General features: G+C 43.1%; 1 protein-coding gene across 5 annotated transcripts in view; it reads right to left on the reverse strand.

The window, feature by feature from the left end:
* Positions 1–3,830: 3,830 nt before the first annotated feature.
* Positions 3,831–18,779, reverse strand: part of LOC123372141 (N-acetylated-alpha-linked acidic dipeptidase 2-like) — a 57,099-nt gene continuing 42,150 nt past the window's right edge. For all 5 annotated transcript variants that reach the window (XM_045020103.1, XM_045020098.1, XM_045020120.1 and 2 more), the window contains 6 exons: positions 15,681–15,772; positions 13,965–14,055; positions 12,689–12,953; positions 7,848–7,929; positions 6,592–6,684; positions 3,831–5,202 (listed from right to left, as the gene is read on the reverse strand). In XM_045020103.1, coding sequence (XP_044876038.1) covers positions 5,013–5,202; positions 6,592–6,684; positions 7,848–7,929; positions 12,689–12,953; positions 13,965–14,055; positions 15,681–15,772 — 813 coding nt within the window. In that variant the 3' untranslated portion in view covers positions 3,831–5,012. The remainder of the gene's footprint in view (positions 5,203–6,591; positions 6,685–7,847; positions 7,930–12,688; positions 12,954–13,964; positions 14,056–15,680; positions 15,773–18,779) is intronic.

Raw genomic sequence — 18,779 nt, forward strand, 5'->3', positions numbered from 1 at the left:
TGTATACCCAAATTAAAAAACATAGTCCGAGAACCAAAAAAGTGGCACCGTGGCTAAACAACAAAGTAAAAGGAACAGTGAGAGAAAAAAGAGGCATCCTTTAAAAAGTGGACATTAAATCCTACTGAGGAAAATAGAAAGGAGCATAAGCTCTGGCAAATGAAGTGTAAAAATATAATTAGGAAGGCCAGAAAAGAATTTGCAGAACAGCTAGCCAAAGACTCTAAAAGTAATATCATTTTTTTTTAAGTACATCAGAAGCAGGAAGCCTGCTAAACAACCAGTGGGGCCACTGGATGATCGAGATGCTAAAGGAGCACTCAGGGATGATAAGGCCATTGCAGAGAAACTAAATGAATTCTTTGCATTGGTTCCCATGGCTCAGGATGTGAGGGAGAGTCCCAAACCCGAGCCATTCTTTTTAGATGACAAATCTGAGGAACTGTCCCAGATTGAGGTGTCATCAGAGGAGGTTTTGGAACAAATTGATAAACTAAACAGTAATAAGTCACCAGGACCAGATGGTATTTACCCAAGAGTTCTGAAGAAACTCAAATGTGAAATTGCAGAACTACTAACTACTAACCTATCATTTAAATCAGCTTCTGTACCAAATGACTGGAGGATAGCTAATGTGATGCCAATTTTTTAAAAGGGCTCCATGGGTGATCCCAGCAATTACAGGCCGATAAGCCTGACTTCAGTACTGGGCAAACTGGTTGAAACTGTAAGAAAGAATAAAATTGTCAGTCACATAGATGAACATAATTTGTTGGGGAAGAGTCAACATGTTTTTTTGTAAAGGGAAATTATGCCTCACCAATCTACTAGAATTCTTTGAGGGAGTCAACAAGCATGTGGACAAGGGGGATCCAGTGGATATAGTGCACTTAGATTTTCAGAAAGCCTTTGACAAGGTCCCTCACCAAAGGCTCTTAAGCAAAGTAAGCTGTCACGGGATAAGAAGGAAAGTTCTCTAATGGATTGGTAAAAGATAGGAAACAATGGGTAGGAATAAATGGTCAGTTTTCAGAATGGAGAGAGGTAAATAGTGGTGTCCCCAGGAGTCTGTACTGGGACCAGTCCTATTCAACATATTCACAAACGATCTGGAAAAAGGGATACACCATGAGGTGGCAAAATTTTGTAGATGATACAAAACTACTCAAGATAGTTACGTCCCAAGCAAACTGCAAAGAGCTACAAAAGGATCTCACGAAACTGAGTGATGGGCAACAAAATGGCAGATGAAATTCAACATTGATTAATGCAAAGTAATGCACATTGGAAAACATAATCCCAGCTATACATATAAAATGATGGAGTCTAAATTAGCTGTTACCACTCATGAAAGAGATCTTGGAGTCATTGTGGATAGTTCTCTGAAAACATCCACTCAATGTGCAGTGGCAGTCAAAGAAAGTGCACAGAATGTAGGGAATCATTAACAAAGGGATAGATAATAAGACAGAAAATATCATATTGCCTCTATATAAATCCATGGTACGCCCATATCTTGAATACTGCATGCAGATGTGGTCGCCCCATCTCATAAAAGATATATTGGAATTGGAAAAGGTTCAGAAAAGGTCAACAAAAATTATTAGGGGTATGGAATGACTGCCATATGAGTAGAGATTAATAAAACTGGGACTTTTCAGCTTGGAAAAGAGATGACTGAGGAGGGACATGATAGAGATCTATAAAATCATGACTGGTGTAGAGAAAGTAAATAAGGAAGTGTTATTTACTCCTTCTCATAACACAAGAACTAGGGATCACCAAATAAAATTAATAAGCAGCAGGTTTAAAATAAACAAATGGAAGTATTTTTTCACACAACGCGCAGTCATCCTGTGGAACTCCTTGCCAGAGGATGTTGTGAAGGCCAAGACTATAACAGGATTCAAAAAAGAACTCAAGTTCATGGAGGATAGGTCCATTAATGGCTATTAGCCAGAATTGGCAGGGATGGTGCCCTAGCCTCTGCTTGCCAGAAGCTGGGAATGGGTGACAGGGGTCACTCGATGATTACCTGTTCTGTTCACTCCCTCTGGGGCACCTGTCACTGGCCACTGTCGGTAGACAGGATACTGGGCTAGATGGATTTTTGGTCTGACCCAGTATGGAAGTTCTTATGTTCTAAACTGCATCAAACCCTTGTGTGAACACACTCATTCAAGATAGCTCAGTCTCTAACCTGGTTCAAGCTATGGTCTCTCTCATTAGGCTGAGAATACAGATGACAATTAAAAGTTAGTTTTGCTAGAATTTTTTCTTATGTTGACACCTGTCCCCTAAGATGCGGACAAAAGCCACTAAAATAGCCACTAAATGGTTGGTCACTGTCAACCTAGGCTGGATTTGAACCTGCCTTTTAGCATCCCCACCCACTCCATTATTAGCAAGGCTTTTTTCCTCCTGGTTTCTAGTGAAAATGAATTAAAAACTGACTGATCATTTTAAACGGCAGAGCTAAACTATTTGGCAGGGTTTCCCTTAAGTTATTTTTCTGAGCGACATCTAGCAAACCAAACATCAAGTTTCATCCAAATTTAATTTTGTCAAACTGCTTTATTATCCCATGTTAGGCTTTAAATGCTGAGGATTGGATGCTTTCCAGTTACATGACCCACAGACTGCTTCAGACAGGTTGAATACATGAATCAAAACATAGGCACTCAGCAAATGGAGTTGTGGAGGGCAGTGTAAGTGATTTTTAATATTATCCATTTATATCGACAGCCTGAAAAACCTCATAACCCTTATATGCAGCCAGAGCCACAGAAATGCAGCCACCTTGGGAACTGAAGGTAAACTGCCATATTGCACAGCCAGGGGAAGACAGGGAATATTGGTCAAATCACTGAAATCCCCACTCTTAGAATATTTCCTTCTTTTTATATCCGGCGTATGGTTTCTGGAAAACATTTCAGTTCCCTTTTTGTCGGGTCATTTTACTTTCTTCCTTCATCCCTGGAATTTAAAATAACTGTAAGTTTCACATTGAAGTTCTAACTGGTAACATTAGAAGACAATAATTGTGTGTGGTTTAGTTCTGTAGACGTTGAAGGAGAAATGCTGAGTGTTCCATCCCTTCTGCTCAGAACAGTAATTAATAGCATTCTGGGAAAACACTTTCCACCTCTGTCATCAGACATCAGCTGGTGGGTGAGAGCATGGTATAAAATAGCTTTCCCAATTAAAGAGGGCATGATGAATAACAGCTGATGAGAGGAAAGTGATGGCATGTTACAAATGGAGCAGATAGTTCATCACTAGGGTGACCAGACATCCCGATAAAATCGGGACCGTCCTGACATTTAGGTGTTTGTCCTGCATCCCGACCGATCTTTGGTTGGGATGCAATTTGTCCCGATATTTCGCTCCGCCAGCAGCACTCGCTTTTTTTTTTGCAAAGCCGGCGGGACCCCCTCCCCCGATATTTTCTCCCTCTCATCTGATCACCCTATTCATCACAGGAGGGATGGTGATTCTCTACTGGCTCTTTTTCCTCTTAAAAACACCTAGGTAGTGATATTGCATAAGTCTGGTATTTTCAAAAGGAAAATTTAGAATCATAGAATATCAGGGTTGGAAGAGACCTCTGTAGGTCATCTAGTCCAACCCCCTGCTCAGAGCAGGACCAATTCCCAACTAAATCATCCCAGCCAGGGCTTTGTCAAGCCTGACTTTAAAAACCTCTAAGGAAGGAGATTCCACCACCTCCCTAGGTAACCCATTCCAGTGCTTCACCACCCTCCTAGTGAAAAAGTTTTTCCTAATAACCAACCTAAATCTCCCCCAATGCAACTTGAGACCATTACTCCTTGTTCTGCCATCAGGTACCACTGAGAACAGTCTAGATCCATCCTCTTTGGAACCCCCTTTCAGGTAGTTGAAAGCAGCTATCAAATCCCCCCTCATTCTTCTCTTCTGCAGACTAAACAATCTTAATTCCCAATTTCAAAAAGGGATTTTGATGCCTAACTCCCCCCACATCCCCTTTGTAAATCTCAGCCTGAGGGTTTTCAAAACTTCTGCATAGAAATAGTTTTTTTTTAGTACTTCATTTGATTATTAAAAATGGCATAAAAAGCATCTGGACCTACATTGTCAACTGTTCACTGATTATGGGTGCGCAGCATGGGACACCTAGAGCTGGAGTTTTCAGAGGAGAACACCTAATACCATTGAAGTAAATTGGGATTGTGGGTGCTCACCATCTTTTATAATCACACCCACAATCAAAGACAATGGATAGGGAGATAAAGCCTGATGATGCACGGTATATCAGTCTCTATGAGGGGACAGCTGTGAGTTTCTTGTACCTTCCTCTGAAGCATGTGGTGCTGACCACTGTCAGAGACATGATACTGGACTAGATGAACCATGGGTCTGATCCAGTACTGCAATTCCTATGCCCTAAATCACTGTCCACACTAGGAAAATTAGGTCATAGGCGTAGACATAGTGGATCAGATCCAATGCAAAAGCTGCCTCAGTGATGGAAGCTCTAGTGTGGACAGAGTTCAGGCATTCTTAAGACACATGGTGTTAAACCCCTGAGCGCTGTCTGCATTAAGGCTTCTGCCTGCTACTGCTAACAAAACTGCACCAGTGGCAGGTTCTAGGTTCTCTAGTGCAGATGCAGCTTGGGAGCTTGATTTTCAGAAGTGCTCAGAACCCAAAAACTGAGGTCCCAAAATTAATGGATCTTTTGGAAAATGGAAGCTTTGTAACTGACATTTTTCCAAAAAAAGGCAAAGGAAAAAGTCTTTTTTTTTTTAACGCAGCAGTTATGCTAGTCTCAGCCAACATTGGTTCCTTAACCAACAATCCCATAACACCAACAGCTCTCACTAACTCCCATGGGACTTCTGTATGCAAAAGGCTGGTTATATTGCAACCCTAGTAAATACTATGCACAAAGTGGAATGGCATCACTCTAGTACATTAACTGCCATTTTTTAAGAGTTAGCCATGTGTTCAAGCCTGCTGGTGCCTTGTTCCTAGGCTACGTCCTTCAGAGTCCCTCCTGCAGCCTGCACAGTGAAGGCTGCAATGGAGATCTGCCTCTTTACTTCTTCCCAGGCTTTGCGCTGATCCGCTTTATTTTCAATATCAAACATGGCATCGTAGATCCCTGGGAATGACTCTCCAGCGTACTTGTTGTGGCTGCTCGGAGCAAAAACAATGTGTCTGTGGGGAAAGAGAAAAAAGGCTTAGGTGGGAAGGAGGGATACGAGGGACAACAAGGGGAGCTACTGAGACACGGCTGGGGGGAATCCCTGAAAGAAAGAGCAAAAATTGTGCTAGAACTAGAGCTGGTTTTTTTTTTAAGGAAATTTTCAGTGAATTTAACATCATTTGAAGTTTCAATGGATTTTTATTTCATTTTTTGGCCAAAATGAAAAATTTCTGGCTCCCTCTTTCCATGGGAAAATGAAAAATGTTTGCCCCAAGTTGAATTTCTCTGCTTAGCTGAAATAGCTGGACACTTTGAATGATGCAAAAACCTGAGCTGTCCAAAAAGTCACACTATGTGGGAAAAAAAAATGTGAGCAGCTCCAGCTGAAACCCTTGCAAGCACGAGGAAGGATTTAGTAGTGGGAGGGCGAGCGGTTGCTTCCTGGAAGGCTGTTGCACCTGAGGACACCTGAACACTATTTAGCTTAGAAAAAGCTAAAGATTGGCTTTGGATTTTTGTGTGCCCTGGGACTGGAGGACTTCTGATTTGGCCAGAGGGCCACACCACTGGCGTCCCTTCTCTCCGATAACTGGGTACTTCAATGAAACTGAGGCATTGGGGCAAAATGAGGTATAGCCATACACTTGACACCAAAGAGGGAAACTTCTCTCTCACCATAGCTTTCTGATTATAAATCTTACAGTGTACTCTCCTTGTAAGACAGAATAGCATTTCTGCATTCAAGTGAAAATCCTCCTAGGATATAAGCAAACCTTACTAGCTGACAAGAAGGATGGTCCCAATGGTTAGCGCAGGAGTTGGGAAGACCTGGGTTCAATCCCTGCTTCACCCTGTGAGCTTGGATAAGTCACTTAGCTTCTCTGTGTCTCAGTTTCGCAGCTGTAAAAACTGAGCAATAACAGCCCTTCCCTACCTCACAGGGATGTGTGAGGATAAATGTGTTAAAGATTGTTAAATGCTTTGAAATCTAAGAGCAAAATTCAGAGACATTTAATATTACTAAAAATACAGTCCTACGCCCGACAGGAGAAGCTCAATAGCCCAAATGTGTTGTTGAGCTACATAAAGGATGTAGATCACAACCTCATGTCTTTCGGCACCCTCTCCTTCTCCCAAATCTGCTCCACCGTTGGGAGGGATGGAATCAGCAGAGGGATGTCCTCACACTGCTGTAACCAGCACAGTTATTTTCATCTTATTTCTTTAGCAGTGTCCTAGTTACTGTTCCTTGGAACCAAGCACTCTCGATGCCACGGTGAAGGTGCAGAAGGTGTTTACAAGAGAATTTCTATTTTAGGAAGCTGTTCACAATATGAAAAAGTTGAAGAGTCATAGCACAATCGATGCTTTTTAGTAGCCTGCATAACTTGTTGCCTTACCTGTAAAATTTCCTGCCTGGTAAACCAAGAGGATCGATGAAAGCTCTTTCCACAAACATCAGCTGATCATTCATGATTCGCACAGCAATTGGACTACGGGGGATGAAGACAGAAGCATTTCACACAACAATACATGAAAATGTATGAACTACATGGTTTTCTAATAGAGTTGGTTGGGAATTTTTCAACATTTTTTAGTCAGAAAAGCTGATTAGGTGAAACCAAAACTGCTCCTGGGAACATACTGGCTTTGATGAAACTTTCACGAAGAAAGGTTTCTCAGGTGAAGTTTTGGTCAAAACCAGAGAGAGAAAAAGACATCTCCAAACACCAGAATAGGCAATGGCCTTGTGGTTAGGGCACTCACCTAGGATGTGGGAGACCTGGATTCAAGTTCCTGATCCAAATTAGGCAAAGCAGGGACCTGAACCCAGTTCTCTTATCTCCCAGGTGAGTGCCCTAACTACCACACTACAGACTTTTCACTGAAAAGCTTCAAAGAGTCTCAGTTTCATTCTGAGGCAGAACAATAAAAATTTCCAAACTCTCAAAAATATTTCTGGGATTGGAAAACCATTGCCAGCCTTGTTCTAGTTTACAAAGCACTAAACAAATATTAGCTAGTTACTCCTTCCTATGCACCTGATTAGGCTGACAAGTATCATGATATAAATGAGGAAAATGAAACACAGGCATTACATGCGTTGCCCAGTGCTACAGAAGATGATGGGCTCTAAACTGTGATTAGAATCACATAGTCTTTCAAACTAGGACTGTTGATTCCAGAAGATGCTGCTTCAGACTGATTGCTCTTCACACAAACTTGAAGGAAAAAACTGCATGTTAGACTGGGGGAACTTCCCATTATATAAGCAACAAAATGGGAGGCCGCCCTTTTAAGAACAATGGAAACCTGTGTTTTATTAAACAGTACTAGAAAGAACCCACCAAAGAAAAAAGACACTAACTTTTCATTGATAGCTGCTGCTTTACGTGAAAAATATGTTCATTACATTATATAAGATTTTCACTAAAATGATCACAAAGCTCATCCTGTTCATTGGTGAGTGCGCCCAGGAAACAGAATGTGTTGAGGTCCAAATCCTGTAGTCCTCCCTCAGGCAAAACTCTGATTGATTTCAAAGTCAGTTTTTGCTGACCAAGGCCTGATTCAGGTTTGCAGGACTCGGCCCTCAGCAAACAAAGTCGAGGAGCATGGAGGCGAATTTGTCAAGACTGTTTTTTTTTAAACTTACTTATTCACATCAACCTCTTTAAGTCTTCTGTGAAAATCAGCGGCAGCTTCTGTGAAATTCGTCACAGCAGAAAAAAGGGGACCTATAAATAGGAAGCCCTTTTTTACTTCAGCATCACACAAAGAGCCTTGAACAATAAACATTTCACTTACTGAGGATAACCATGTATTTATTTTATTTCCTGACTTGACAAGGAATCCTTGGCTTCCCCATTTCTTCTGGATCTGACTTTTAAAGGGCTGCAGTGCCTTCTCGTAACATGGAAAACCTATTTTAACCATGGCAGCAGCGCTGAGGAAGAATGTCTAATAAAACTTCTACAAAGAGGCATTAAAATAATATTTAATTTAAATATGTTGAGAACAATTCTTGGGGAACCTCTGGCACAGAGAAAGTTCTGAGATTGGGGTGGACGGGGAGGAGGAAATCCCTGGATCTGCAATTTTAATTTTACTGCAGACTTTACATGAAGAAACTTGACATGTATCAACATTTCCAGCACTTCTGCCTGCCTGTGCAAGGATTGCACTATTTTCACCTTAGGAGATTTCCACCCTACCCTTTGCTTGTTTTATGTCAGCTCTTTCCCCATCCATACCAAGCCAGACTTGGTGTAGCGAGATCCCGTTGGGTAGGAATCCTCTTGGCCAAGGCATAGGATGGTGGTAGAGCCATTCTACAGCTGCTACTCAACACCTGGATTGTCTCCCATAATGTGGGAGTGCAGGCCCGCTGGATCATTGTAGTTGCAAAACTCCCACTCTCCCAAGCTCGTCCCCACTCTTTCCCTGGCAACATGCCCAAGCCCTCTTAACGGCTACTGGCAAAAGGCCCTGTGGAACTGAGCTCTGTGGCATACAGGGCAGCCACAGCCCTTAGGGCAGACTCTTCCTACGTGGACACAGAGCTGTACTGGTTCCACTGCATCCAGAGTGGACAGGACTTGGATAACAGTGTCTATTTCATTTCTACAGCTAATTCTCCTACCTCCCTCTCCCCTGCCAAAAAATAAATAAAATAAAATAAAATAGGTTCTGGTTCATTGAGCAACAGGGGCAAACTTGCAAAAAGGGGAAACTTTAGAACCTTGCCAAACATACAAGTTCTGTAGGCAAAAGGGAAGCTTCAGACTATTTCAAATTTAACCACGAGTTTCAGAAAGCTCTGGCTAATCTAAAGTAGCTCCCTCCATAAAGCCATCTCCCCTCTGATTGTTTATATCAAGAGAGTTGAATCACCCCCCTCAGGTCAAGTTTCTGTGCTTGGCTGCCTCTGTGCACTGAATGGGAGTTGCGTGTACGTGCAAGGACAGCGTTTAGCCATTGTTGACATTCTAGTCACCATTTCGCAAGAGCTCATGTTTCGCAAGCAGAAGGAGAGGGCTGACCAGGGAAAAGGTCTCCTGAAAACATACAAGTGTACTTATCCCAAACAATGCCAGGGTTGCTCACTCTACTTCTTTTTTTAAAATCACAATACTTACAAAATTTGTGTTTCTTTAAGCTCCACTTTCTGGAATCACATGATTATGAGAGCAATTTGTATTAAAAAAAAAGTTTCTAGCCCTCATTGTTGCAGAGGAAAACTTGAAAACCTGAACCCGAAAAGCAAATAAGCTCAATTTATTTATTTTTTAAAATAATGATTTTAAGCCAATCCCATGAGTTCACTGGGCCTGAGTTACGATTTTTGAATGTCTGGCATTGGCAATATCACAATGCTATGACAAAGGGTAACAAAGTCATATAAATGCATCATCCCTGAATACTATTGTGAGGCTGAATCAGTGAGGGTTAAGCAACACAGCAGGCTGAGTGACCTAAAAGCAACTCTTAAGGACATAGAAGAGTATTGAAATGGTAAACAGGGCCATTCCTTGTAGATAGACCCTTGCTATGTAGGCTTGTATTGTTAGAGAATCAAGAATAAATACTACAGTAGAACCTCAGAGTTACGAACACCTCGGGAATGGAGGTTGTTCGTAACTCTGAACAAAACATTATGGTTGTTTTTTCAAAAGTTTACAGCTTTGACTTAATTAATACACTTTCAAACTTTACTATACAGAAGAAAAATGCTGCTTTTAACAATCTTAATTTAAATGAAACAAACACTGAAACAGTTTCCTTACCTTGTATATCTTTTTTTAAACTTTCCCTTTATTTTTTAGTAGTTTACATTTAATGCAGTAACACAGTACTGTACTGTATTTGCGTCTCTCTCTTTTTTCTTGTCTCTGCCAGTACTGTACTGTATTTGCTTCTCTCTCTCCATTTTTTGTTTTGTTTTGTTTCTGCTGCTGCCTGATTGCATACTTCTGGTTCCAAATGAGGTGTGTGGTTGATCAGTCAGTTCATAACTCTGGTGTTCATTACTCTGGTGTTCGTAACTCTGAGGTTCTACTGTCATATTGTCTGTGTTTATCTATATCTTGTTAGAAGTTTAACAATGTGATCTAATTAGCTTGTAGATGCTAAAATTTTGTTCCTGTCTCTAATGAAATCATTAATGTAGTCTATTGATTCAGAGATCAAAAGGGAATATCATCATTTAGACGGGACTTGTAGTATAATAATATTATTGTCCTCATTTTGCTTTGAAACTTGTAAATTCCACATAGTAAACTACCTGTGAACTGTTTGAATGATTAATTGCCTCATGCTAATGAATGTATCTAGTTATGGGTATATGCCTAGGAAACAGAGGTTAGCTTCAAAAACAACAATATGCATTTCTTATTGTTCAGCCAAGGAAGGCCTGCTATGACCACAACTGGCTTCAAGCTATAAAGAAAGAGTGGGGCCTGATCCTTGCTATCTCAGATCTGCTTAAACTTTGACAGGAAAAGTCTACGGTCTCCCAGTCCACTCTGAATTAACCCTACAATTCTCGTGGAAGAATCTGAACAAACACTGCACATGGACGGCCTTTTAAATTGACTCCAGAAGGATTTTTACAAATCAGCAGCCTCACCATCTCTGCCATGAAACTGACCTGAGAACTTTATCCATATCTCTATGTATAATGATCTTTAACAGTAGCAACTCTCTTTCTTTTCTTTTTATTAATAAATCTTAGATGTATAGTTAATAAGAACTGGCTGTAACCGTGTATTTAGGTAAGATCTGAAATATTCATTGATCTTCCGGGCAATGTGTCCAGTCTCTTCTTGGGATGGGTAGAACTTTATATATGGTGAATAAGGTCTTTAGTAACCCTGGCTCTAGTAGACTTGGCTGTCTGGGTGGGAGCCAAAGGCTGGACTGCTTAAAGGGAACTTATTTTGGCTTCTTGGTAACGAGTAATGTATTACAGAAGCTGTTTGGTTACTGGTTTGGTGAAAATAAACCACCAGCTTTAGGGATCGTCTCCCCTATTCTTTCCAGTTCCCTGATTGAGCAATCTCAGCGTGGCCCCTTCAGCAACCACAGTCACAACTGTGCATGAATTTTATTGCATAACATTGTGAAAACTATCTATAAATTAGGACTGTTAGGAACAGTAAATAACCTTCAGTAGATTGCTAAAGCTGATCACAATTGTTTTTGCTGCAGGTTCAGAGAAGAATCACAAGAATGATTAAAGGACTGGAAAACCTGCCTCACAGTATCAGACTCAAAGAACTCCATCTGCTTAGCTTATCAAAAAGAAGTGTAAGGGGTGACTTCATCTGTAAGAGTCTACATTGGGAATAGAAATTTGGTAGTAGAAGGCTCTTCAGTCTAGCAAACAAAAGTAAAACAAGATGCAGTGACTGGAAGCTAAAGCTGGACAGGTTTACACTCGAAAGAAGGCACACATTTTAAACAATGAGAGTAATTTACCATTGGAATGGGGCTGTGGTGGATTTTCCATCACTGGAAACTTTTAAATCGAGACTGGATGTTTTTCTAAAAGATATAATCTAGTTCGAGCAGGAATTAATTCAGGAAAGTGCCTTTTACAATATATTTTGGAAACTTTATTTTTTATAATTAATGTTTTAGATTAACTTTTGAAATAAAAATTCAAATAAGCAAACTGGCTCCATTTTTTATTTTTCATCTACCTGAAGCTATTTCCATATGCACTCATTCACTAGCTAAAACCCAGTTCCTGCTCCTCATCTTTGGACACCTAGGGTCTCAAAGGCATAGGACCAGTAGTTACAGAGTAAAAGGCCACTGGTGCTTTTTGGCCTGTGAGGAGGATTCCTTCTTTTCTAATCCTGCAGAGAACTCCTGCCCAAGCTTGCTTTAAATTTTTTTACCTAGGATATTACCATAGTATCTGAGCATCTCACAATCCTTCATGTATTTATCCTCATGAGGTAGGGAAATACTATTATCCCCATTTTACTGATGGACAGAGAGGCCAAGGCCCAGATATTTAAAGGTATTTAGGCACCTTGGCATAGATCCTCAGAGATGTCTAAATTCCATTGATTTCAATAGAAGTTAAGCACCAAAATACCTTTAAAAAGTAGACCCTAAGTGATTGTCCAAGGTTAAGCACTGCAGAGTCTACAGTAGAGCAGGGATTTGAACCCATATGCTAGGCTAGTGCCCAACCTCTAGACCACCCTTTCACTACTCAAGAGTGTCTGCCCTCAGTAAAGAATGAGGTAATATACAGTGTGACTATGTTATAAGAGGCATTTTGACAGTAACTTTTTAAACCTTCATTATATTGAGAAACTTCTTAGGGAGTTCTTAAAATGAGTTGTTTTATTCTGCTACAAGGCACACTGAAACTCAAAGTCCAGCTTCATGGATACAACAATCATATTTCTTCCTTTGTGTACTTCTAATTGATGCACTCAGGACATACAAATGTTTAATGTCTGCATGGTCATTACTCACCAAATGACACTCCGTACGTCTCTACTTGTTCTTCATGTTTCTTGCTCAAATTATAGATTCTATTTGTGTATTTTCTTAAGGCTTCTCCATAATCTTGGCAGTTGAAAGGAATGACCTGGGAATCTGCCAATTCATACACCAGTCCTCCTCGTAACTGGGCAACAGTAAGCTGTTTCGTGAATGTGGGGTCATAAAATCGTTCTACTAACTCAAAAGTCTCATAGACGGTGTGGTAAACCGGGTAATTGCTGAACTTGTCTGCTCTCTGAAAGAGAATAAACAAAGTCTCAGATGGTCTAACTGAAGCCAGTTTGAGGGATGAAACTGGTCAGAAATGGCCAAAAATAGATCACCACAACTTCTGTATCAGGATAGCTTTTTTCCAGACACAGTCCTTACTGCTGTTTGTGTGAGGCTCCTATGGGGAAAAAAGCAATCCAAATTCATGGGGTACTACGGCAAAACAAAAGTGTGTAGCAATCCTTACTTTTGGTCTATGGTGGCCTCTTTCTGGCCCCATCCTGAACTCCAATACCCACTGACTCATTCCCAACAAGCAAAACAATCTGGTTGTTTGAGTAGCACAAGTGCAAAACAGTAGTCCCGTCCCAATGGATCTTGTGCAATTCAGCCACCACCTACATTTCTTCCCTCATTTCCTCCTCATCATCTTTCCCCAGACTATAATCTTTCCATTCTCTATTCTTGTTTTCTTTCCTTATACACTCCACTGTGTGCTTTCTTTCATCCAGCCTTCTATCCTTAGAATTATCTTCCACTTCTTATGTACCGAGCTGCCTTCCTCCTTGAAATGCATGCTTCCTCCCCACTGAAAAAACTGGTTTAAACAGAAAGCTGTAGTTTAAAGGAACAATTGGACAATCCTTTATGGCCGTGGGTTACAAGTGTGGTTTTTTTCACTTCTGAGGCAATGTGTCACTAGAACGAAGGAAAATACTACATGTAAGAGGACAATGTGATGTGTGTGGGAATGACAGCACAACCCGAAGCTGAGTCCATCTATACTTCTTCATCGAGGGCCCTATTTGTGTAACTAGAGGGTTTAGAATGCACACATCACCATCATGGGTGAATTGTCCTTCCAGGGTTTGTTTCTTCACAAATTCCAAAATTGCTTTTCTGTGAGCACAGGACCAACACTTTGAAACAGGTTTTTGTTTTTTTTAATTGTTGAATATCCCACTGCAGAGTAACTGTTCTCAAAATAAAGCCAAACCTCGGTACCAGTTGTTTTCAGGAAATCTGGATGCCTTACCCTGTTCTTTGTATAACGGGCTCTGCCCGATGTGATTCCCAGTCGCTGATAATAAGCTTCAAAATCACTGCCTGATCCCAGTTTGTTTATTCTACATGCAGGAAATAAAAGGTATCAAAATGAGGCTACAGTCAGACCTAGTACGAATGATTATGCAAAGTGTTGCTAGCACAGTTTCCAAGATACTGTGGACAAGGCTTCTGACAAGCAAGGTCAGAACGGTGAGGTAAGGCTATTAAGATGATGACTGCATTGGAGAAGGATACACATTGAGCCTGATGTGAGAGTGCTGTAGGATGGGACCTGGGGCATCTTGGTGATCTCAAACATTAATAATCTACTGTCGACTGAAATCAGTTGGGAGACTATATAAAGATATGTTTATATGTGGCGGACCACTGTATAATCAAAGCCTCGCAAATAGTTTCCATTGCAGAAGAGGCTGTTGCTGGTGTTAATTTCAAGTGAAGAATGCCATCTGCTGGGCAGAGGTGGCAACACAGAGGAAAGGAAAAAGAACAACACACAGAAGTATATGGAGGAGGGGAAAAGCATGTCATTCTGGATTGGATTTGTTTATTGACGTGTGCATGCTTCTAGGAAATTAAATCTAGTAAAGGCCAGCTCCTAAAATTGTTGTAGCTCCACTGAAGCGAATAAAACTATGTGTATCAGCCGAGGATCTGCTCAGGGAGTCCGATCCTAGCACTTACTTAGGTGAGAAACCGCACTGAATTCATGTGAGCAGGGGCTACAAGATTGGAGCAACGGACTTGGGACACTTGAATCAAGTAACATTAGGGGCTAAATTCCATTTACCTTACTGATATGATTAGTCCCATCTTATGAGTAAGGATTTAGCCTTGGCAGGCAGGAGCATGTAAACAACTGTATAGTTTCCATGGGGATGTTTTCATTTAGATAAAAGCGGCAAAGATAACGTGCCACAGAACTCTTTGCCGCTTTTACAGATCCAGACTAACACGTCTACCCCTCTGATTAATTTAGATAGCAACATTTACTGTAGATCACCTTGCATATTTAAAGTACACATTTGTATATATAGTAGGTCATGGCCTTTGATAGTCAACTGCATCAAAAAAGAATGAGCAGTACAAGAACAACCTTCCTTCTTAACCAGGGCCGGCCCCGGGGTTTTTGCTGCCCCAAGTGATCGGCAGCACTTCGGTGGCAGCTCCACCATGCCGCTTTCTTCTTTGGCGGCACTTCGGCGGCAGCTCCACCGTGCTGCTTTCTTCTTCGGCGGCACTTCAGCGGCAGGGCCTTCGACTGAGGGACCCGCCGCCGAAATGCCGCCGAAGATCCAGACATGCCACCCCTTCCCCTTGGCCGCCCCAAGCACCTGCTTGCCGCACTGGTGCCTGGAGCTGGCCCTGTTCTTAACTACTGGTATAGTTTCTTTTAACAAAACATTTGTTTATCCTAACTAGAATGCAGCACTAGATTGTCTTCCAAAGTGTTATTAACAGGACATTTAAACTTTTGTTTAGCAATTGGCACAGGTACCACCAATGTGGGTTTGTAAAAACATTTCCTAAAGTCATCGATACTGCTAGCTACTCACCTGCTACCAGACAGTTTTGTATCATCACTATCAACGGCAACGATGCTTTTAAAAACAACACACGGTGATGCATTTGAAACACTGATGAGGGGGAAGGGGGAAAAAAAACCCATATAGTTTCATGAACTTGCCTGGGATGACTTTTACTTTCTGTTGAGGGGTCCTTTTCAAGCCAGCTCGCATAGAGAGACTTGCCTTCGTAACCCTCATCAGGGCTTGCAATCTGGGGAGGCAAAGCACATGCTCGTAATGAAAATGTCTCTGCTTCCAGCTGAACTTTATCAAGAGGAGATGCATACCGTTAATCTGCATTATTCTTGATCTCAAATGTTAACACATATGTGGCTTTACGCATGTTATTTATAATCTATGGGTCCCAGTCCTGAGCCGTGTACATTATGCACTTGGAACAATTCGAAGGAACGAGGCTTCTTGACACCAGCCCAATGCTGGGGCTGGCCAGAGCACCGGTGTAAATTAGAGCAGTGCTGAGGGTTGCTCTGACTTATGCCCATTGGACTATGGCACTTAGGGATGCTCTGAGTGGCAGCCTGGGATGCCCCAACCACACTCCTTTCCCCTTGGAAGGAATGCCCCCTACGCTAGGAGCTGGGAGACAACAGCCCTGCCCCACTCCAGTTCTCCCTAGCCAGGGGCGATATTCTCCACACACAGGCTGAGTCTACATTATGGCTGCTTTTGTGCTACTGAAAGAGTGAAAAGCAGATGCACTGGAAGGCAGGATCTGGATCATAATAATAATTATTTATATAAGGGAAGAATAGGCACTGACTCCGTGGATGCTCCAAGGCTGGAGCACCCATGGGGAAAAATTAGTGGGTGCTCTGCACCCACCGGCAGCCAAGCTCCGCTCCTCCCCCACCTCCCCTCCTCCTCCCCTCCTGAGTGCGCTGTGTCCTCACTCCTCCACCTACCTCCCAGCGTTTCCTGCCCAGCCACCGCCAAACAGCTGTTTGGCAGGAACGTGGCACACTCAGGGGAGGAGGCGGGGAAGAGGCAGGGATTTGGGGAAGGAATATTGGCAGGGAGGGGTTGGAGTTGGGGCGGGGACTTTGGGGAAGGGGTTAGAATGGGGGTGGGAGAGGGGTGGGGCCTCATGGAAGGAGTGGAGGGGGGGCAGGGACAGGGGTAGAGGTGGGGTCAAGCACCCATGGGAAAGAGAGGAAGTCGGCACCTATGAAGGGAAGTGCCTTGAAGTCCTGACTGAGATCAGGGCTCCATTGTGCATAGTAAGAGACAATCCCTACCTCAAAGTATTTGGAATCTAAATAGACAAAGTCAGCGTTATTATCCCCATTACACAGAGGGGGAGAGGAGAGGTTTTATTCGATGACTTGCCCAAGGTCAAACAGGGTATCTGTGGCAGAGCTGCGAATTGAACCCAGGTCCCCAACCACCAGACTGTCCTTCAAGAGTGAGAACTGAAGATAATCTTGTCCATTTCAATACCGGTCTCAAACCAAAGTGATTTGACAAGTAAAGCTTGCAAAAGCAGCCTGAACTCCTTTACCTGGAAAGCTGGAGATTTCACAAACACAAGCACTACAAAGCTGGGAGTGAACCGTTTCAGAATAATGGAGGGGGCCACTTTCTGCACTGAATAGCTGTAGATATATATAGCTAGAGAGAGACACGCCAAACTGAAAATCTTAAGGGTTCCGACCTCTGAGATTATGCCTGCAGCTAGCAGGAAAACAACCAGCTTGTGAAATTACTGCCTGGCTGCTATCATTTCCCAAACACTTTGGTCAGGTTTCGGGGCTAAACTCAAAATGAGACCTCAGCAGGAGCAAGCTGAACGCTACAGTGAAGTGCTCCGTGCTCCAGTACAGACTTTATCCTGACATTATCGGCCAAATCATTATCAGGTCATGTAAAAACCATTTTTTCTCTTTTGCAATTCTTAATTTCTAAGCATAACTAGGAGGTAGGTTGTCTGTGCTTGTTCTCTGAATTTCACAGAATCATAAAAATGTAGGGCTGGAAGGGACCTCGAGAAATCAGCAAATCCAGCTGCCTGAGCTGATGTAGGGCCAAGTAAACCTAGCCCCTCTCTGACAGATCCTTGTCCAACCTGTTCATAAAAACCTCCAATAAGGAGCATTCCATATTCTCCCTTGGAAGCCTATTCCAAAGTTTAATTAACCTGATAGATAGAAAGTCATTCCTAATACGTAACCTAAATCTCCCTCGCTGAAGATTAAGCCCATTGCTTCTTGTCCTACTTTCACTGGACATGGAGAACAACTGAAGAACGTATCTGAAGACTGTTATCAGATCCCTCCCACTCAGTCTTCTTTTCTCAAGACTAAGCATCAGGGCTGGCTCCAGGCACCAGCCCAGCAAGCAGCTGCTTGGGGCGGCCAACGGTGAGGGGCGGCACGCCTGGGTCTTCAGCGGCAATTCAGCAGCGGGTCCCTCTCTCCCTCTCGGAGCGAAAGACCTGCTGCCGAATTGCCGCCGAAGACTGAAGCGGTGGCAGTAGAGCTGCAGATCGCGATCGTGGCTTTTTTTTTTCTTTCCCTTTTTGCTGCTTGAGGTGGCAGAAACCCTGGAGCCGGCCCTGCTAAGCATGCCCAGTGTTTTTAATCTTTTCTGACAGGCCAGGCTTTCTACATCTCATCACTTTTGTTGCTCTCCTCTGGACTGTCTCCAGTTTGTCCACATCTTCCCTAAAGTGTGATGCAAGGGCTGCAGAGCCTGCCCAAAAATGGGGGAGGGCAGAGCCCGCCCCTCCTCTTTTGTCTGAGGCCCCACCCCCAGCCAAGCCAGAAGCCAGAGCAGGCCCAGGGAGCTGCGGACCCAGAGCAGGAGGATCCCCGGATCCCCACAGCTGCCTGCGCCCCATGACCCAGCCCAGTCATGGTAAGAGCCACATGGGCAGCTGTGGGGAGCCACGCTGCGGACCCTCCACCTGCCCGGGGTAAGTGGTTCAAGAGCAGCCCCTGGCCCCCCTCTGCTTCCCCCAGGGCAGAAGGGGCTATGGTGCAGCTCCCCACAGCTACTCATGAGGCTCTTACCATGACTGGGCTGCTGTGGGGATCTGTGGATCCTCCTGCCCTGAGGGTGGGGGGGACAGGGCAGGGCGGGGACATGGGCTAGGGGCTGCTCTCGACCCTCCCACCCCAGGCAGGTGGAGGGTCTGCAGCGCAGCGCCCCACAGCTGTCCGGGCTCCACAGCCGGGCTCCAGCTGCCAGCCTGGCTGGGA

The sequence above is a fragment of the Mauremys mutica genome, chromosome 1, assembly GCF_020497125.1.
Source record: "Mauremys mutica isolate MM-2020 ecotype Southern chromosome 1, ASM2049712v1, whole genome shotgun sequence".
NCBI lineage: Eukaryota > Metazoa > Chordata > Testudines > Geoemydidae > Mauremys > Mauremys mutica.